Below are 20,884 nucleotides of genomic sequence, written 5' to 3'. Positions count from 1 at the left end.
CTGGAGAAGGATCAAAGCACAGTAATCTTATGAGCTGCCTTGTGATTTGGGCTTGATTCAAGCATAGATTGAAGAGCAGTGGTTTCTAACAGATCTGGGGCCAGTGGTATATCAGAAGCAACTGAACATTTTTTTTTTAATAATTTTTTTCAAGTTAAAGTCTCCCCACAACTGGAAAAAAAAAAATCCCTGGAGCTGCTATTCTGGAGTTTCTGTCAAGCCTTTTCTCCACCTTCTGCCTTTGAAAATCCCATTAGTATGGGCCATTAATAGCAGTGAGATTGTAATGGGTCCTAAGATGGGACGTGGCTGGGGGGGGAGTAGCATTTCATAATTGAAATCTCCTCCTCGAGCTCTAACAAGCGAAATAACAAGTGTCCTTCTTCTTATCTGTACTTCTGACAGGTGAACTAGTAGTTCTCCAGCAGCACACTACCCCAGACTACGCAGTTTTAAATCTCAGGTGTGGCTGCATCTTCAGAATTCTTTTAAAACTTCCCCAGGCAATTTGAATGGGCAGCCATTTGAGAACCACTGAATTTAAATTACAAAAAGGCAGCCATGTTGCTGAAAACGGGGGCAGTGGTTTCTTTTTGAAGAGTGATTAATCAGAAAGGGGAGGGAATGATAAACTGAGATGAAAGGGTGGGGGGAGGAGCTGGGGATAAAGTGTGAGCCTGGGGCACAGTATGAAGCTGCCACTGAAAATAACCTGGGGGCTGGGGGAGCGTGTGGCCAGAGCACCTTTTAGAATAAGGGCATCTAATTTTCAGTTTGAAGTTTTTATGTTATTGTACTAAATCTTCCTATCCCGTGTTTCCATACTTTGTGTTGTACTGTTTGTATTTCAGCTTTGTATATATCGTTCTGCATGTGACTGTGGGTGAGAGTAAGACGTGGATTTAAATAATTAAAAAAAAAGCCGAGTCCTGTATCTGGGCTGAAATGAGACAGGACAGAAATGAAATACTGCATTGAGAAACATGATTGGAAAATGTAGGAGTGATATGCCAGTCTCTTCTTTCCAAAAATTAGAGAAGGTGATATTTGAAAGAGTGAAAGAGAAGGTTTAGATTAGAGGTAACTGTCATATCTGTCAAAGTTTTAGAATGAAAATCAGTTTGGAGACCATTATCTTAGCTGAACTAGAGGAGTTAATGGATTGTGTAGCCTTAAGACAAGTCTTTGCGAATGTAGAAACAATTATATTCCTGGGCCTGTTAAGATCACTGCTGATATATTTTTTTTTCTTAAGAAATGCTTATATTTCTGACCTTAAAGGTGAGAAAGTTGTCTGCAACCAGCTCATCTGAAAGTGGTAGCAAAGAAAGTCCAAGTAAGAGTTGGAGTGGTGGCAGGGCGGGGGATATTGTTCTTTGTGGATCCAACAATCGGAGTTAAAAGTGCAGGTTCTCTATACCATTGCTGCCACAAGTTTGTGTTGATTCCCTACAGCCAGATCTTATTTGTACGTAACAACAAAAGCTAAAAATATAACAACAAAATCCTAACAGCTGTCTCTACAGAGTAGTAGAGAGTGTATCGGTTGACAATAGGTGAATAACCATAGATAAAATACCCTCTAGAACTCAAGTCTGAAGGTTACAAAGAAATGACAACACACTTTATACAGAATTTTCCGTTAAGTTAACTTTCGGGATTGAGCATAATCATCTATTTTTAAAACATGAGAGAGTATAATGGATCCAACAGGATGGAAACAAAAAAACTAGATAGAAAAATTAAGCTAGTCAAATTTGTATATTTTAGTACTTCAATTTCTGTTTAAGTAATTTTTTTTGGTAAACAAAGTATTATTGGAATGCAGCCCTTCTCATTTATTTTCATAGTTTTACTCATTAATTTTTTTATTGAAGTATAGTTGATTTATAATATTGTATTAGTTTCAGGTGTATAGCATAGTAATTCAATATTTCTATACGTTATACTCCAGTTAAAGTTATTACAAAATAATGACCATAATTCCTCGTGCTGTGTACCATATCCTTGTTACTTACCCGTTTCATATGCAGTAGTTTGTATCTCTTAATCCCATACCCCTGTCTTGGCTCTTCCCACTTCCTTGTCCCCAGTGGTAACCACTAGTCTATTTTCTATATCTCTGAGTCTCTTTTGTTTTGTTATATACACTCCTCTGTTTTATTTTTTGGATTCCGTATATAAATGGTAACATAGAGAATTTGTCTTTCTCTGTCTGACTTACTTCACAAAGCATAATACTCTGTCTTCGTCCACATTGTTGCAGATGGCCAGTCATCTGTCCTTTACCTGACAATGTAACACTATGAACCAAGATAGATAAACATGATGGCTAGTTCCTGGAAATAAGAATCTTTAGAATTTTTTGCATGGTTCATCTGTGCTTCATGGAGGTCTTCATGGTTGAATCAGTTGAATATGAAGGTGCTAGTGGAGTTCAATAGTAGTTATAGAAAGTCCTAGACTAGATTCTTAATTGGGGGAAAATTGTTTGAGATAATTGATTAATGTGTTAAAATAAGTCCTACCTACTAAAGCTATGCTGTGACTCAGCAATTCTCCCTCTGGGTATGTACCCAACAGAAATGACAGTGTATGTCCGCTCTAAGACATGGGCAAGAATGTTCATATCATTATTCATAATAGTTAGAAATTGGATGCAATCTGAGTGTCTAAAATACGTACACAATTTATGATACTTTCACACCACAGAAAAGCAAGTTATGTGCAGCCAAAAGGATCAGTATAATAATCATAATAGTGAATGAGAGAAGTCAAGCCAAAAAATGTACTGTATGATATCATAGCAAACTCGGAAAACCAGTCTATGGTGATAAAAGTCAGAATAGTGGCTGCCCACTGGGGAAGATGAGGGCTTCTGATTTGGGCAGAACACAAAGGGGACCTTTGAGATGCTGACAGTGATCTGTATCTTGATCTGGGTGGTAGTTACATGGCTATATTCCATAAGAAAAATTCATTAAGTGCTACACTAAGATTTGTGCACTTAAATATGCATAAATTATAAATTACAAAGGCATAGTAAACAGTGAAACAATTAGTCTCAAAGGGATCCAGTTCTATACATTTCTATCACTAGTTTGAATAAAGATATATAAAACTTATTTACCAAGTTTGTGGATATCGCAAAAAAGATTCATTGGATAACATATGATTTTTTTTGAACTGTCAACAGGCAGGATCCCTGATCAAATTTAACAAGCTGGCATTTAATAGAATAGATGTAAAGTTGTGCACTTGGGGAAAAAAAGTGACTTAATAGCAACTAGTAGCATGTTCTGGGAAAAATCATATGCTTTATCCTTTTTAGCTCCAGACAATAGAGCTACTTAATATGAGGAAAACTTACAGGGGAAAAGGAAGATCTATATTACAGCTAAAATTGGACAGTACTTTGGGATACTATATTCCCTTTAAGTGAAAGTAAAAAATTAATTCTTAGCTTAGAACAAAATTGAAAGAGAACCTAACAGTCATCTAAACTCTGCTTTCTCTTAGTTATGTTTGTATCTCTCTTGCTTTCTCTCAAATTATGTTTATACAAGGAAAGTGAGCCAGGAGAGACGAGATAACTTTGTGCAAGCCTCATGGTAAATAGTGGAACAATGATAAGAACCCAGTTTTAGACTCCTCTTACTTTGGTCAGAAACCTTCCTAGTATGCTGGTGATTGTTTCATTAGAAGAGAGAAGCATGGTAACCTTATACATTGTATTTTATCTTCCCCCCACCCCCCGTATTTGTATAGGGTTTTCCAAAATAGCATGAAACATGGCTTTGAATTTTCTAGGACCCAACAGCCCAAGATAAAATGGAGTTTAGTGTGTCCACAACGGTGACCAATCAGTGTTTGTTAATTAATCGTAAGGAAATAGGCCACTATGTGTTATTACCTTAAATTACACATTTTATTTGCCAGTTTTACAATTATATTATACATTACTTATTATCATGTGCCTTAAGTTAGTTTACTCCAAATTCAACTCCAGAAGCAAATTCCATGATTTCAGGGTCTGTCTGTCACATTCACTGTATTCTTATGGCCATAAGAATGCTTAGCACATATTAAGAATTCTATAAGTATCTGTTGAATGGGGATAATTAAAGTGAAAAAAAATTTTTTTGGAAGTGTCAGAATATAATTATGATAGCCTTTTCTTCTCTTACTATTTTCATATATATTTCCATTTTGTATCTTTACACTTTGTTGTAAAATTCTGTCATCTTTCAGCCTGATTCTGTTACTAAATAAGTCACTCACCGTAATTTATGTTTATTTTACAAATTTTCACAGATATTAGAAAACATATTCTTATATCTTGATGAAATTATTCTATTTAGAGTGTGTAGATGTCTAATATATACGTGAAAACATTGATAACAAAAGGAGATTTGGTTATGAATGAGTGATGGTCCTCCTTAATGCATCACTACATGATTGATTTACTTACTATTCTTGCAAATATACCTAAAAGAATACAAGGAAACCTCTAGTTCCTCAGTGCTATGATCTTACTTAACCATTTAGAGATTGCCGCAGCATTACAAATTAATCTATTATCCACATATTGAATATTCATGAAGTGTCTACTGAATATGTGACTGTGTTGGCAAAGGTCGGGTCAGTTACATTCCCTACCTATGAAATGCCTCATAGTCATTTTCTAAGGAGAAAGGCAAAGGTGCAATTTCAGCTCAATATGGTAAAAGTATATGCAAGATGTAGTGGTGTATGTGAGAAAAAAATGAGAATAAAATTTTGCAGAGCTGGCTAATCTTTTAGTAATATGAAAGTAAGGTCACATAAACATTTAGAGTCCTTTTTTTCCTAATACTGGTGAAGTTCTTGTCAGTGTCTTCTTTGAACTCATAAAAACACTTGTCTTTACTACCTATATGCTGTTCATGCCACACTACCATGAATTGTTGGTCATTTTTCATGTGCATACGTTCTGTTCCTTAATTAGCTTGTAAAGTTTCTCATGGTAAGAGCTGTGTCTTCCTTCTCTCCTCTCCCAACCAGTCTTTGTACAGCACATCACATTCATTCATTTATTCACCAGATGTGTACTTTCAACTTACTATGTACCAGGCACTATTCCAGGTGCCAGGGATAAAGCAGTGAAGAAAATTAAATCCCAGCCCTCAAAGACATTATATTTCTGTGAGACAAGACTGACACTAAAGAAACCAACCAATAATTATATAATGTGTTTGACAGTAATAATTGCTATGGAGAAAAATAGGTTTTTAAGGGAAATGGAGCATGGCCAGAAAATAATTTCTATTGAGTAGTCAGGGCAATTTTTAATAAGAAAGGGGAATATTGGAGCTAAGAAAGAGCTGTGCAGGTATCTAGGAAAAGAGCATTCCGAACAGAAGACGAAGTAGTGCAAAGACCCTTAGACTGAACAGTATTTGCTTTATTTTAGGAAGAGGAAGGTCTTGTTGCTGGAGACGGGTGAGAAGAGGGGAGAGTGGAAGGTTAGGTGCTGAAAGAGTGTTGAAGGATGTGGGTAGATGATGAAGGTCCTGGGAAGCAACTTTGCTTTTTACCTTGGATGAGATGGAAAGTGATTAGAAAGTCTGAGTGATGGGGAGATAAATGGTCTTATTTACTTTTTAGTAGAGTAACGATGGCCCCTAAGTGGAGAAGAGGCTCACGAGGGAAGGGGAATCTTGAGGCAAGACTGGAAGGTGGCCCCGGGTTAGAGGCTCTTGCAGCCCTTCGGGTGAGAGTTAGTCATGGCTCGCATTGCATTATAAATGGAGAGTGTGAGGTGGTGGGATGAGGGGTAGGATTTGAAAGAAGGATGAAAAGAGCCAAAATATTTAGTAATAGATTAAAGATGAGAGTATTTGGTGACGGATTCAATGTGAAGTGTGAGAAAAGGTGATCAAGGACAATAGGAGGTTTTAAGCCCAAGAAACAAAGGAGGGAGGTAGCCTCCACCATATATATCACCATGGCATGGGGAGCTGCCATGTGGATGACTGCAGGAGAAGCAGGTGTCAGGCAGAAATTCAGGATTTGTCCTCTGCACATCAAGATTGCCTTTTCTACATACAAGTGGAGATAACAAAGTAGGCAGCTGGATGTATGGGTCTAATGTTTGCACAAGAGTTGGACTCTACATGTAATACTTAATATTGATGAAAAATAATGACTACTTTTGTTGATTGATTCACTCTTTCAATTATGGAAACACATTAACTGATACTTTGACAAAAGTGGAAAAAATCGAACAAGTCCTTGCTTTCCAGATACATATTTGAAAATGATGTCTGCTCTGCTTCAAGCAGTTGTCTATCTGACTTAACCACTGTTGGGAATAGAGGCTATTTGAAATTTTTCCCCAAATAGGTAAAAGAATTTAGGCTATATTTTGTTTGAAGGAGAATCCCCAAACGTCCTGATAAATGGCTTTATTATACTAATAGCTTTTTCTTTATTTCCATAGTCTGTCACTGTGCCAGATGGAAATTATATTGGTCTTAAAGGATTTGTTCTCCAAATGGCCATGTAGGTCACAACACAAAAACTAACTTGTTGGTGACAAATTTATTATTTAATGATTTGTCCCCAGTGTCTTTCTGGTAACTGTATTTAGCATCATTGGTCTATAATTGTTACCCTTTATACATATGCATGCAGATGTAATATATTTCGTTTATAGTCTTTAGACACATTTTTCATTCAAATATTCAAAAAGCACTGTTATTTAAAGACTCTGTGATAGCATAGAGTCATTCTTCAAGTGTTCTTAAGCCCATTTGTACAGTGAGAGTTTGAAAAAGAATGCCTGGGGTTTGTAGTTGACATTTGGGAAGGTTACCTCGAAAGGAATAATTGGATGATAAGGTATTTTTAAGGCTTTGTACGTTTTGAATGACCTTATGCTTAAAGCACCCTTGATATATTTGAAATGCCCCTATGCTTCTTTCCATTCTCCATCTACTCTGAAACTTTGCTGATTATCTTCAGGATATTCTCATTATATTTAGAGGACTCGGACACAAGAATAGATGTTAGGAGAGAAACTATAGTCCAAAATAATATGGTTTGATATCAAGTTAGAAAATTCATGGGGTATAAGTATTTACCAAGTTAAAATGAGTAGGGAAATAAAGAAAAAAAAGTAAAAGTATGTGATACATTATTTCCACATATATTTCAAAAATGCTTCTTAAAAAACCATTTGACTAGATTTTCTCATGTTGTTTTCGTATTTTTCTTACCATTTGTACTAGTAAATTTTCCTGAAGAACACTTACGCTCCAGCACAACCAGGATGATAACTGCCCCCAAATACTGATGTAATACGTCCTCCTAATACATATGTCAGTCAGTACCTTTTATCGTGTGTTTCCATGTGTTTTTTCCTTCCTTTTTTATCCATAGAAAATGATACCATCTACTGGACAGACATGGGCTTCAATAAAATTAGCCGGGCTAAAAGAGATCAGACTTGGAAAGAAGACATCGTTACTAATGGCTTGGGAAGAGTGGAGGGGATAGCCGTTGACTGGATTGCTGGTACAACCCATGACTTCCTCTGTTTTGGTTTCGCACGTATATTGTTAGGGGCTCAGTCTGCTTCATAAAAATTCTGTTTCTAACTCATAATAGTGGGGGTTTTTTTGTTTTTGTTTTTGTTTTTTTTTTGGTACTTCTAGCCGCAGGGGTAAATAGCATCTTTTGCTTTTGGCTTCACTTTTTCTAATGCTTTTGAGCCTTGGATAAGTGTTTTTATGTAGAAGTAGATGATGTAGTGTTAACTTTGCCCAAATCTCCTGAGAGTTCCATGAAGCTGGTAAACAAAAAAGTTAGAAGTTCTCTTTTTCCTGAAGTCAGTAGAAAATAAAAATAGAGCCCTTCTTCAGGTGAAAGAAGTTTCAATTTATTTTTAACATGTGAGTGTATCATTATATGGTGTAAACCACAGATATGTGAGAGTGGGAAGTATTTGCATATTTAGTTACGGCTTTCTGCTTAGGAAATGCACATATTAAAAAGGAATATAGAAGTAAATAATTTTTAATGGTTATGGGAATGCTAAGAAGGTTAATTAAATAATTACGTAACTTTTTTCTCACAGCTATATTATAAACATGTCTGTGTTTCTCCTAGGTAACATATATTGGGCAGATCATGGCTTCAACTTAATTGAAGTTGCAAGACTCAATGGTTCTTTCCGTTATGTGGTTATTTCCCAAGGCCTGGATCAACCGAGATCTATAACTCTGTACCCACAGAAAGGGTAAAGTTAACATTTTATATATATTTGGGGGGGGTTAGGTGAATTTTCTTAAGGTCTATTTTAAAAAAACTCCAAACATCAATATTAATTTTTATTTTTAGTCATAATGTCTAAAACAAATCTCAAAAATATTTTACCTAAACAGGAGTAAAAGTTTATTTTCACTTTGTCATGTGTATTTTAGTACATATTTGATGAGTTCACATTTACCATGCAGCTCTTTCATGTGTATATAAATCCAAATGAGTAGCACGTCGACATTTTTCTAGATTCTCATTTTAAAGCTCTGCCCTGTAACTATTTACATATAAGGGAGTCAGTTATTTGTGAGTGAATGGAATAACCACTTGGTAGCTAGCCTTATTCTCCAGTATCTCTAAGGCTTCAGTTTCCATTTATGTATCTGTAAGTGCCGTATCAACATGTTCACCCCAAGCTTTTTTTTTTTTTTTTTTTTTTTCATCTTAAGTTCAGGTAAGTATGTCTACCTGTCTTCTTGACATTTCCAATTTCCATTTGGACACCCTAACATATCTAAAACTGAAATTAATTCAAGCTGACACCAAATTCTGATTTTTTTTCCTTCCAAACATGATCAGTCTACCACTTTGCATCTTCATTGCCTCCACCCTGATTACATCTGTTCTTGCATGACACAGATACCACTGCAGTAACTTCCCAGTTGATCTCCTAACCTCACCAAAGTCTGAAATTTCTGTTATGATCCTTCTTAATCAAGCCCTATGTAAGTTTTCAACCACAAATTCCTGCTCCTGGCTCTTCACTCTCTCAGTCTCTGTTGGACTTCTTAGATTTTTGAAATATTTCAAAGTATTTCCTATTCTCTTCCACTCGTAGCCTTGGAGCAGCTCTTCCCCTTTACCTGGAGTATTCTCCTTCCTACTCTCACCTTGATAAATTTTATTTATCTTTCTCTGGCTTTGCAAACAGATTTTATCATTCTGTTATATGATACCAGAGCACCCAGTACTTCTATTTTTATAAATCCTGTGCACTAATCCTTGCTTATTCACTTACACTTATTTACTCAGTAGCACTGTTTTTCACTGGGCTGGATGATGTCTCTATTCTTTACTAAATCTCTGTGAGAAGAGCTATGTGTGTTTGGTCTGTTTCTCCATCCCCAGGGCTTGGTACAGTGGCTGGTAAAGAGTAAGTTGCTGACTGATAACCATTTTTCCCTTAAACAATAATGTAAAGGCAGTCCTATTATAAAATTTTATATTACTCCTCCCTATTGTGTTTCTCACATTGCTATTATGACTTGACTGTAGAGGGTTTTTTTTTTTTTAAGTAGGTATTTTTATGTTAATAAAACTCCTATGCCTTTTGGAGTAAAAAACAGTGAAGCGAGGGTGGTCACACAAAGGTATATTAGATAAACAAGTATAAGGAACAGTGATTTAGAAATGAAGTCAATCTATGTGAAACATCAGATCAACTCTCATGAAAATCCACAGTTCTTTCCTATTTGTTATAGGTTGAATGTACTTTCCCCAGTATCATTGCTTGCTTCTCTTTCTTGACAAATGCTACACAATTGTCATAATATCCGTACAGTGAAAGAGGAAACAAAGAAGTTTAATATAGGCGAGAGAAAGCATGCCAACAAATCTGTCACACTTCGAGCTAAAACTAAGATTATAAAACAGAAACTGAAAAAGCTGCATTGGTTAGGAATTCTCACGGATGCAAGTGACATAATTTTAACAGAATGTGTTAAATCTGTAGGAGCTTCTCTTTCTACCTTTTCACGTACCACTTTTCCTAGATTACATTTTGTCTTATGCTTGATGTTGTAGCCCCATTATTACAGTACACTTGACACGTCCTCAGAGAGTTTGCTTACACCTAAAGACAGAGGAGGGGGATAGGATAGAACCTTTTTCTTGCTGGATTGTATTGTTTTATTTGGGAAGAGAAAGTTTTAGTATTAATGTCTTTTTTTTTTTTTTTTTTCACCTTAGCCAGAAATGGGTTACATGCCCATCCTTAGGTAAGTCAGTAGGCAAAGGGAAGAGAATGTCTTGACATATTTAGATAAGTTATGTTTCATCACTTGAGCTGGAATCAGGCCCCAGACCAAATCAAATAGTATACACTGGATAGCTGAACAAACTCTGTTGCTATTACTAGGGAGGATCTTGAGATGGATTTCAAAGACTTAATAGGAGGAAGAAGAAAGCCACCTCTTCTGATTTTTCTGTTTTAGTAGTCATCCCGACTCATTCTCCTTTCTTACTTCTTTTTCTTTTTAACACCTTAATGTCAGAGTTCCCCAGGATTTAGTCTCTGATGTTATTCTCTTCTTTATTTGGTGGTCTTATCCCACTTAAATGTTAAGGACTCTGAAACGTGTATACCCAAACCAGACCTCCCTCCTGAACTCTAGATTTTTATGTTCAACTGCTTATCTAACATTTTTGTCTAGAGATCTGTGGCAGATTTCATTTTCCGAGATGGTTACAGCAATATTTGCCATCCCACGTGCTCTTTTTTACAATGTGACGTTGACACTTTTCCAAAAAAGAGTGAAGCCCCCTTTCCACACGCTTACATTTGGGTGGACCTGTGACTATTATGAAAGCAACGCTATGTAACCTGTGAGGCTATACCATCAAAGAAGATAACACTTCTCCCTGATTCCCTTGGGACACTCTAAGGAGCTAGCTGTTTTACTTTAAGGAAGTCAAGCAGCTCCATAAAAGAGGCCATGTTAGGGGTGTTGCAGCCAACAACCCTCGTGAAGGTCCCAGCTGACGGCCAGCACCAATTGCTAGACATGTTGAGTGAGTGAACCTTCAGATGATCATGTCCCAGTTGTTCTGTCACCCCAGCCTTGGTGTCACCACAGTTGATGTAGAGAAGAGATGAGTTGTTCCTGCTGTGCTCCGGCTGAATTGCAGATTCATGAGTAAACAAATGATTGTTGTTTTAAGCTTCTAAATTTGGAGGGGTTTGTTAAGCATCAGTAGATAACTGGAACAGATCCATCCGATGTCTTATCCTTAACAGGTCCAAAACTAAACTGAACCTTTCTCTACAATAATGACCTCTCCATTAGTTGATGCCAATTCTATGTTTTCAGTTACCTAGACCAAAATACCCAGTATCATCCTGGGTATCTCTCTCACATATTCTGTGTTCAGTATACCAGGAGTTCTACTACTTTTGGCTTCAAAATACTGCTCACAATTTTTACTGCTCCTACCCTAGTCTGAGTCGTTACCACTCTTGCCAACATTTCTGGATTGTGGGTTACCATCTTCTGCCCTTATGCTCCTGTAGTCTCTTCTTGTCGTGGCCTAATGGTCCTTCCCAAGCATAAGTAGCTGTTACTACTTTGCTCAGAATTACCAGTGGGTCCCCTTTCACTCTGCTGAAAAACTCACAACAAACCTAGAGTGGTATTATTTCCCCCATTTAGCAGATAAGGAAACTGAGTCAGCAATTTAAAATATATTCCTCTGTCATTAACTTGATATGTAGGAGAGTTCAGTTTCTCTAAACCCCAAAGGTTGTGCTCTTTATATGTGTGTATCTATATGTGTGTTACATGGTATGTAATCCATATACAGTGTTAAGCATTACAGAAATTAATAACCAAAAATATCAAGCATTAAAAATACCAAAAATACCAAGTTTTAACATTTTAGCACAAAATTATAATGAAAATCTGCAGGTTAGAACTATAAGTGAAAGAGAGCATAAACAATAATGAGAAGATGCCAGAAAAATTAGGAAGATAATTTTTCTTAAATTTAGAGTTGGATTTTACCACCCTCTGTACACGCACTTGCCCTACCACTGCGTCCACGTGGACGCTTGCCACTGCGTGTTAAGAATGTGGAGGGAGGGTATCAGTATGTTTAATTCCAAGAACAGAAAACATGACTCAGTTTAGTGTGTCCACATCACACCCATAAGCTTGAATATCAAAATGTCCTCTTCTAATGTGATATTTTAAAAACCTCTTTTTAAAGTTATAATTCATAATTTAAGCAATATATCACTATACCCTTGATGGAAAAAAAATTAATCAGTTGCTGGACTATGAATAATTATTCTGGTGGTAGGAATAAATATAGTTTCAGTTATGAAATATCATAGATAGAAAGGAAGTGGGTCTGCTTTGAATAAAGAATTTCTTCCCGTCATGTTTATAATAAGTCCAACACTTCAGTGTACACTTCAGTGTACTGTAGAGAACCTCTTATGCCTGGCCTATTATGGATTTCTGCAGTTCAGTTTAACAGGCCTCTTGCTGCTAACTTGTCGATCTGTAGTTTTCTTTCTCCTTTCTATTAAAACCTAGGAAATGCCCTCAAGTTGTTATTTCAGACCTCCTTTCCTTAAGTGTCTTTTCTACAGCCATCTCAGCATATAACTATACTTCTCTCTAGGATAATTGAGAATATCAAGCAAAGAAACCCACATATATTTCAGTTTTTGTCAGTTTATTCAATGAGCATTTATCCAGTGCTACACATTCCAAACCAGGTCATGTCGGGATGTCTCCGTCTCCTCCTCAGCCTTCAGTTCAGTACATCTTGACAAAATAAGACTACTTCTTGCGTGCATGATGCTAGTGGACGCTGTGAAGTATGATGGTATAAATAAGATGTAGCTTCTGTTCACAGTGAGTTTTCTGTTTAAACTTCCAGCTTAAACAAGTACAAAATTTCAGTTAAGAAGTAGTCTCATAATGTAAAGTAAGTCTAACCTTGGGGGCACAAAAAGACTAGACTGATATGTCTTAAGCTTAAATCACATATCTAAATTTTATGTTAAAATGATCGTTTTCATAAGAATTATAAAATTACATTAAATTTTAAGAAAAAGGAGAGAGTATATGATTAGAGTAGGTAGTAAAAGTTAAACGGTGGTGATTAGTAGAGGCTTTGTTGAGACTTGAAGGAGAGAAGTTTCTGAGATGCAGTGGGAATGTATTATATGAAGAAGGAACAGAATGATTAAAAAATCTGTAGTGGCAAAGCAAAGGCCATTGCCAAGAGTATAAATACACGTGGTGCATGTAGGGAAGAGTAGATAATATAGCTGGAAGATAAGTTGGGGCCATAAAATAGACAACAGGGTCCCCCACATTTTAAAGCTATTCCTGTGATGACTCCACCCCCAGTTTATCAAGTGAAGCTTAATCCAGTCCTGGACCCTCTCTCCTAAGCCTCCTGGCCCCGGCCCCAGACAATCCACATAAGCAGAGATCAGGACTGTAATGAGAGTTTGTTGAAGTAGTAGCATTCTTTAAATTAAGGAATTCTTAGAAATGGTTATTTATCACCCCAAGGAGAGTGTTATGGAGCAGGTGGTCGGGTTCTTTCTCTGCCCTCAAACCAAGTAATGGAGAGCCAGAAGCAAGTGTCCAAGTGGGAGACTACAATACATAGAAAAGAGGAGTCAATGGAAACATTGTGTGACTTTGCCACTGCAAGTCCTCAGGCCAGGAGAAGACAGGTCAAAGTTGGAGAGAGGGAAGAAGATTTTAAAATAGATATGAGACCTAAGTTTGGAATTAGGAAGATCTAGTCTTTAATGCATGAGAATCTTAACAGTCTCATTCTGTTTTTTGTTTTTTGTTTTTTTTTTTTAAACTGGAATTGTCTTGGAAGTCACGGCTTCTTCCTGAGATATCAAATTCTAGAGAAGAGATATTTAGTAGAGCATAAATAGAATCCGGAGTTGACTAAGTATTAAGTCACTTCCTACTTATTCCAACAGAGTTCAGACTCGACAATAAACAGTGGTAGTGGAGGAAATTAGCCAAGGAAGAGTACCGGAAAAAAAAAGTCTAAGAACAAAAATGAAACATGTTTACAGTTAGGAGATGAAATGATTAAGTGAGGAAAAAAGAATATTAACAATAAGGCGAAAGAAAGCCATTTCAAGTCCTCAGAAAATTAATGTATCACAGGAGTCAAAGGAAGAGAGTTTAGGGAGAAGAGTATGCCAGCAGTGAAGAGATTGGGAGAAAGAAAAGCAGAGAAGAGAACATGCAATTGATGATCAGGATGGCGAGGTTAGTTGTTACAAATTCCAGGAGTTGGTAAGAGCAGAAGCCAAATATAAAGAATCAGTAAATGAAAGATAATTAGAAAGTGGAGCCAGGATATTTACACTACAGTGACAGAAACTTGGGCAATGAAAGGAAGAGGGAAAAAATAGATAATTTGTTGAGAAGATAGTAGGGTACAGAGAAAGTCTTTCTTAATACGGGGTTAGTATATTGCACATAATCATAGGCAGAGGGGATGAAATTGGCAGAAAGGAAGAGGGAGAAAATGCATGTAAAGAGGAGACAGATTCCAGGGAGAGTAGGAGGAATTGTATCAAGGAAGGAGCAATAGGGTGGAACAGGAAGAATGGGGGACAGATAGCAGATAGACAGGGTTTGCATCTTATATCAGGTACACTAAATACAGGTCCTGGAATGAGAATTCAAGTCAGGAGAAGCAGGATAGGAAAGGGAAAGAGACCAAGCAAAGGTTCAACTGTGAGCAAAATCTAGATCTCAGACAGATGCCTTGGAAAGTTTGGAGGGTAAACCTCACTTAGCAAGGGAGCTTGGCTTCGAACCATTGGCTTGTCCATGTGAGCTATTAAAGATAAAAGGACACACAGGCAGGGCACTGGAGTACCTAGAAACAGTGAACAGGATATCAGGATGTCTAAATGAAGCACCAACAGTGTCCATCACAATTTGGAACCCTAGGCTGGACATTTTCTACCTTTGAGAGCTTTTGAAGTATCTTGATCTCAAATGCCTATATCCTTGTTTGGGATATTGGGTAGATTAAATGAGGTAAATTTAAATGGGAGGATTAAATTAGGGAAAGTTCTCTTCTATTTCTGGAGATGGAGTGAAAGAAGAGACAGAATGTAGCAATAGAATATATTTAGCAGTTAAAATTAATGAAAATGAAGAAACTCATAGGTGATAGTTGATATGAGAAGGTTTGCATTTTTAAATGAATAGCTATGTTTTGATGAAAATATTGTGGCAAATAGAGTATGAATGAAATACAATGTGAATAAAGGCAACATGTATCTGACTAGAATGGATTTCTAGAATCTGATGGAATATTTATGTGATCTTAGTAATAGTGTTCAGTAACTTAGCAGTAGAAAGAAAGAAAACAGAAGAAAAAGAAAAATGGGCCCAAAAGGGAGCAGGTGATGACAGATTCAAAGTTGGCAGTTGTACTGGAGTAACCATGAGTTGCCAATCAGGAGGTGAGGTCTAGAAACTAGTAATGGAACGGAAGGAAACCAAGAACAGGAGACCAAAGTAAAAGTAAAGAATTAAGGTTCAGCAGATGTGAATGAGCAAGACAACTCTATAAATTAAGAGAAGGTGATCTCAGAATTAGTGAAATTGGAAATAGAGCATTTTCACATGATACTTAAGATGAGATTGTGGCCTTGCTGATGTAAGGCAGAGGCAAAAGAGAGATGTAGGTCCCCGGAACAAAGACGAGGAACCATGAGGTTCTCACTGAACTTCTGAAATACGTTTCAGCTTTAGTTCTTTCCAGAAATTTCTAAATTTATCTATAGCCAAATCCAATTTTTTTTTTTCAGATTTCACACTACTTGCCTTTTCATGGACATTTCTCCATTGATTATCCACCCAAGAGTTCCTCTGTTACCTTCTCTAACTCTGAGTTTTCTTGTTCTGACCCCTCCCATATATCTCCTCTGAGCCTTGTATATCTCTTCTGAACATCTTCTCCTCATTAAGGCTCTATATGCTAGTTTCTCTCTTGCTATATTTATCTTTCAAACTTACCTTCACATTTCTGACTTTAATCACTGCATTACATCCAATATTTTATCTTCATCTCTTTACTTGTGTTTACAATTTCCTTTAGAAATTATTTTTTTTTGAACATCCAACTGTCAATGAAACTTGCATGTCTTCCTTCCTTTCGTCTCCTGACTTTCTTTCCTAGCCTAACCATGGCATCTCTTTTTGTGTTATCATGGTTCTTTTGTCCTGACAAGATTTAAACTTTCTTCAGAGGTGCCATAGTTTTTCATCACGTATTTCCATCTGTCTGTTAATCCTCTTACTCCTTCTCTCCAGCTGTGTCTTAGATTTTCCATTTCTCTCTGTTGTGACTGTGAGCTCAGTACTGACTCAGCTAGAGGACTCCTCAGTAAATACTGTCGACTTCTTAATTTTGAGTCCCCCCCAAAAAAGATTTATATTTCATCTCTCAAAACAAGAAATATTTGACGTGTGACAATATTTGAAATATTATTTCTCTCTCTCCCCTCACTTACTTTTTATTATTTTTTCCCCTCATTTCTTCTTAAAAACATTTCTTTCATATGGATAGATATTTTTCAGGATGCCTAGTCAAGACTTGATATACTTTTTTAAATGTTAAGCTTATTTTTAGGAAATATTTATTACTGCTTGGAAGTATTAGTGGTATGTATCTCCCAATATAGTATCTACATGTTTACTGACTTGAGTTCAGAGGAGGGGGAAAAAGGCTTAAAAGTGACCACTCTATGTAAAAGTTATTCAAACACTGATTTCCAGGTAATATTACATAAACATTTAAGTGTCAAAATTCATAAAACAGGAATGAAGTACGGCGTTTTAATATTCTGTTTGAAGTTAAAACATGGCAGATGGTATTGCCAAGGGAAAAGGTGAACCATAATGGAGTAAATTAGCTGAATCCAAAATATAAATGTGCCTTGAAAAGTGGGCACATAGCCTGTTTTTGAACAATGGAGATTTGAAGTCTCTTAAAATGTAGCCAAATGCAAAATAGCATATATGAATTTAGTTCAGCTTGAAAAGTCACTTTCTCCCCTTCATTGACTTTTTTTGCTAAGAGATCACTCCCTTTTACAAAATTAAAATGTAATAATTCTTTTTATGCTAAAAAGCCATTTTCTTCCTACAACAACAAAAAAAGATGTATAGAAAGTCATAGTAGAATACTGAAAAATTTGATTAACCTCCCATGATGTGTGAGCTCTAAGTGAAGCACAAATACTCTGATTTTTCTTTTTCTTTCTAGGCATCAGTATCTGTATTGCCTCTCTTAATTTAGCTTTATATCTCTGTGACCGTAAATAACTTTCTGAAAAGTGTTTCTTTCCATGGCAGAGATTCAGCTTTACATGGTATCTTGGTATTCAACAAGTACATATTATCAAATGGTCTTTGATTGATTTTATATTTTTATAAACATTTATAAAAACATAAATGTTTTTGGAATATGCTCGGTAATTTACAGAAGGTCTTGAATGACAGATTAACATCTGTTAAGACAGGAAGAGTATAGCAGTATAGCATAGTTTAACACCATCTCCTAAAGTGTATTTTGCATCTGAAGGCAAGGCTACACATATAAAAAAGAAAGGGAATTAAATTTGATTTGCAACAGAAATAATGGTGGAATAAGGCTGCTAGTTTAGAATAGTAATATGCCATAATGATCAAGTAGCTCAGGAATACCCCAGTCATTCCCCAAATCACAGCCACCTTTCTCTACAGATCTCTGAGAGAGGCATGTAAACAAATTATAAGGACAAATGAAAGAAAGGTGCCACACTATTTTTCCTTAAGAATTTTCTCAAAAATTCTACTGCAAGGCATGCTTTTTTTCCAAAGATCGTTAGGTATTGACTGTTTTTTTCCAGTTTGCTTTATTCTCATTTCTTAATCTCTAAACATAAACCTTGGGTCTTAGCTCTCCTGCTAATAAGAGAAATGAAGGACTAGAAGTGATCAAGATGCCCTGGGCAATCATTGCAGCTGTGAGCTGGTGGACGAGAAGGAGAGGCTAGATGGGTCATGCCGCTTCCCACTGTGAGAGGGAGCCCCTGGCCCAGACCACTGAAACCATGTTGAATGGAAACCAGAGATAGCCATGCACAAGTGTAGGACCTTTTTCTAATTTCTTAAGGGGTCTGACCAATAAAAATATGGTAAAGGGTGAAAGAGAAGTTTAAAATATTTCTTTATTTGTCTAGAGAAATTGCCTCAGTGTGTATTGATGGGGAATATCCAGGGTAGGTTGCATATGACTGATACTTAAAATAGTTTGGGGTCATGAAACAAATTAAACATTTCTATGTAATATTTGAAGAATTCTAAACTCACCACTAGGACTCCAAGGTCTAGGCATCTCAGTGTTAAATCTTTCATAGGAAAATTCATAGATTATAGGGAAATATTAAATATTATATATTGAAAACACCAAAAGTGATTAAAAGGTGAACCAATTATACTGGAAAACCATTGCTAACCATGTAAGTAGCAAACTAATATCATATATGTACATGTTCATGTATATGAATATGTATTTGTTAAAATGAAACAATGAGCAATGAGATAGGGTGTAAATACATACATAAAATAAGCAATTAAATGTAATCTAGGGTGATAAGCCCAATGTGGCATGGAATTACAGATGTCAAAGATATTTTTCTTTCTAAAGAATTTTTCTCCTACTTCTCCCAGTGTTGGCTGGGCACACACCTAATGATTGTTTTATATAACTTGTTAATATTGCCAAAGAATGAGTCAAGAAGGAATCTAATGTAAAACTTAAGAATCACAGAAATCAGAACAAGATCTATAGAACAAATGATAACTTAAAAATATTTTTTAAGCTTAAATATAGAGAACAACCCAGATGGCCTGTATCTTTGCCTCAAAGGAAAAGTTCGTTTCTAAAGCTGTTTGTAGGAACAACAACTTCTCACCACAGCACTTCCACAGTTTCAGTGCTGAAGACCCTACTTTCATGAGTAATAGAGACTTACAACTAGCAAGTTTTAAGCATTGCTATGAGCATTTTTCTCAGGTAATTCTTTATTTACTCATTGGCCTCTGCCATTAAACAGTGACCTTCATAAGGGTCACTAAGTCCAATTCATTTCATATCATCAGCTCTTAGCACTCAATACGTCCCTAGTTCGTATCTGTTGAACGAGTGCATGACTGCAACGAAATTCATTTGCGAATCACCTACCAAACCACTGTCAAGAAAATTTTTTTGAAAAGTGGCGTTCAAGGTTATGCTGTCTCTAGACTCTCCCTTATAGCAGAGGGTTCTGCTCTCTGTGGTTGAGTTCTTTTTATATTAATTACAGGAGCCTCTAAGCAACAATAACACATTCAGGACTTGAAAAGTGAGTTGGGATTGGCATGCAATATTTTCTCAAAACAAAACCACATAAATGAAGAAAAAGCGAATGTGAAGAAGCCCTCTGGAAACAGAGTAGATCCTGCCTTACACCGTATTCCTCAGAGGGGTTGAAGGATGTCAGTTCACGTATTCCTGAAATGTATTCAACCTTTGACAATATTATATTATTTTGCTTATGCCCTGATATGCTGGCCTATGAGGTATTCAATTATTATGAGTTTTAAATTATTTTAGAGAAAGTGCTAAGCTGCTGTTACTAATCTATAGGTCTTTGGTTTTTTGGTTTTCTCGCTTTACACAGATAAAATAATAAACTGTTGTCCCCCAGCCTCGCCAAGGACACAGTGACATTCTTGATTCGCTTCTTGACCAAAGCACCTGCCTACGTGAGAGTTATATGATCTTCATTTTTGTGCCAGCACAGAAATTTTTGGCTATTGCAGACTTTTATCTACGTATCTGATAAAGTATCTCTCTCATGCTCCCTTAGGAAAGGGATAGGAATAGGAAGAAATAGCAAGTTTATTGTAAAAATTGCAATGCACATCTGTGCTCCAGGGAAATAGTTTAGTAGTCAAAGAAAAGAACCTTCAATTCAAAGAAAATGATTGATTCAAATTGGTGGCTTTTCACTATTGTTCATGTATTTAAAATATAAGAATCACATTTACTACTATTTCTGTAAGAATTTAGACACATTTCATTCTTCTCTTTCCTTCCCACACGCCTCACTCTTTCCCCACCAAATTTGGAGCTTAGTTTTCATGTTAGCCTTGTTTCTCAAAAAATATTTCTTTACAATTATTCAAGGACATTTATAGTACCTTGAATGTATATTTTTTCAGCTTGAATCTAATTGTAACATAAAAATATCTGTTTTCATTTGTAAGTGTACCTGTGTGTAAACTAAATCTGACATCAGTACAGTTGTCATGATAAATTTAATAAACTTTTGGGGACCTGTAAGTGTATGCTAGGACTTTAGGAACTCCAGTGCTATCAAGTGGAGTCTTTTACCTACTATCCAAATGTCAAAAATTAATTGGAAGTTAATTTACGACATGTATTCCTTGCACAGATTCCTGCCAAGAACTTCTGTGCCTAATGAAGACAATAGGGTTATTTGTGTTTTGATGATTTCTGATAGTATTTCTGTAATCTTTCAAACCACTTTTGAATTTTTTTCTACATTTGTGTTTTTAAGTTCTGTAACTGGAAGTGTCTGTAAATAAGGGAATTTTCAGTTTAGGACAAATTATTGTCTAGAGAAATTTCAGTTGTACAACATAGCATTTGAGCTTGACAATTTTGAAAGTTTCTGAATCTGGGAGAGCTTTGAGAAGTACTTTCAGGGCTAGATTAAACAAGCTAATACTCTAAAGGC

The 20,884-nt window shown here is 36.2% G+C and overlaps 1 protein-coding gene across 2 annotated transcripts in view; it reads left to right on the top strand.

The window, feature by feature from the left end:
* LRP1B (LDL receptor related protein 1B) overlaps nucleotides 1-20,884 on the top strand; it is a 1,593,459-nt gene that overhangs the window by 1,144,310 nt on the left and 428,265 nt on the right. For both annotated transcript variants that reach the window (XM_032479383.1, XM_032479382.1), the window contains exons 36-37: nucleotides 7,423-7,557; nucleotides 8,152-8,281. In XM_032479383.1, coding sequence (XP_032335274.1) covers nucleotides 7,423-7,557; nucleotides 8,152-8,281 — 265 coding nt within the window. The remainder of the gene's footprint in view (nucleotides 1-7,422; nucleotides 7,558-8,151; nucleotides 8,282-20,884) is intronic.

This window comes from Camelus ferus, chromosome 5, assembly GCF_009834535.1.
Source record: "Camelus ferus isolate YT-003-E chromosome 5, BCGSAC_Cfer_1.0, whole genome shotgun sequence".
In the NCBI taxonomy this organism is placed as follows: Eukaryota; Metazoa; Chordata; class Mammalia; order Artiodactyla; family Camelidae; genus Camelus; species Camelus ferus.
This window is presented reverse-complemented; position numbering and strand designations above follow the sequence as displayed.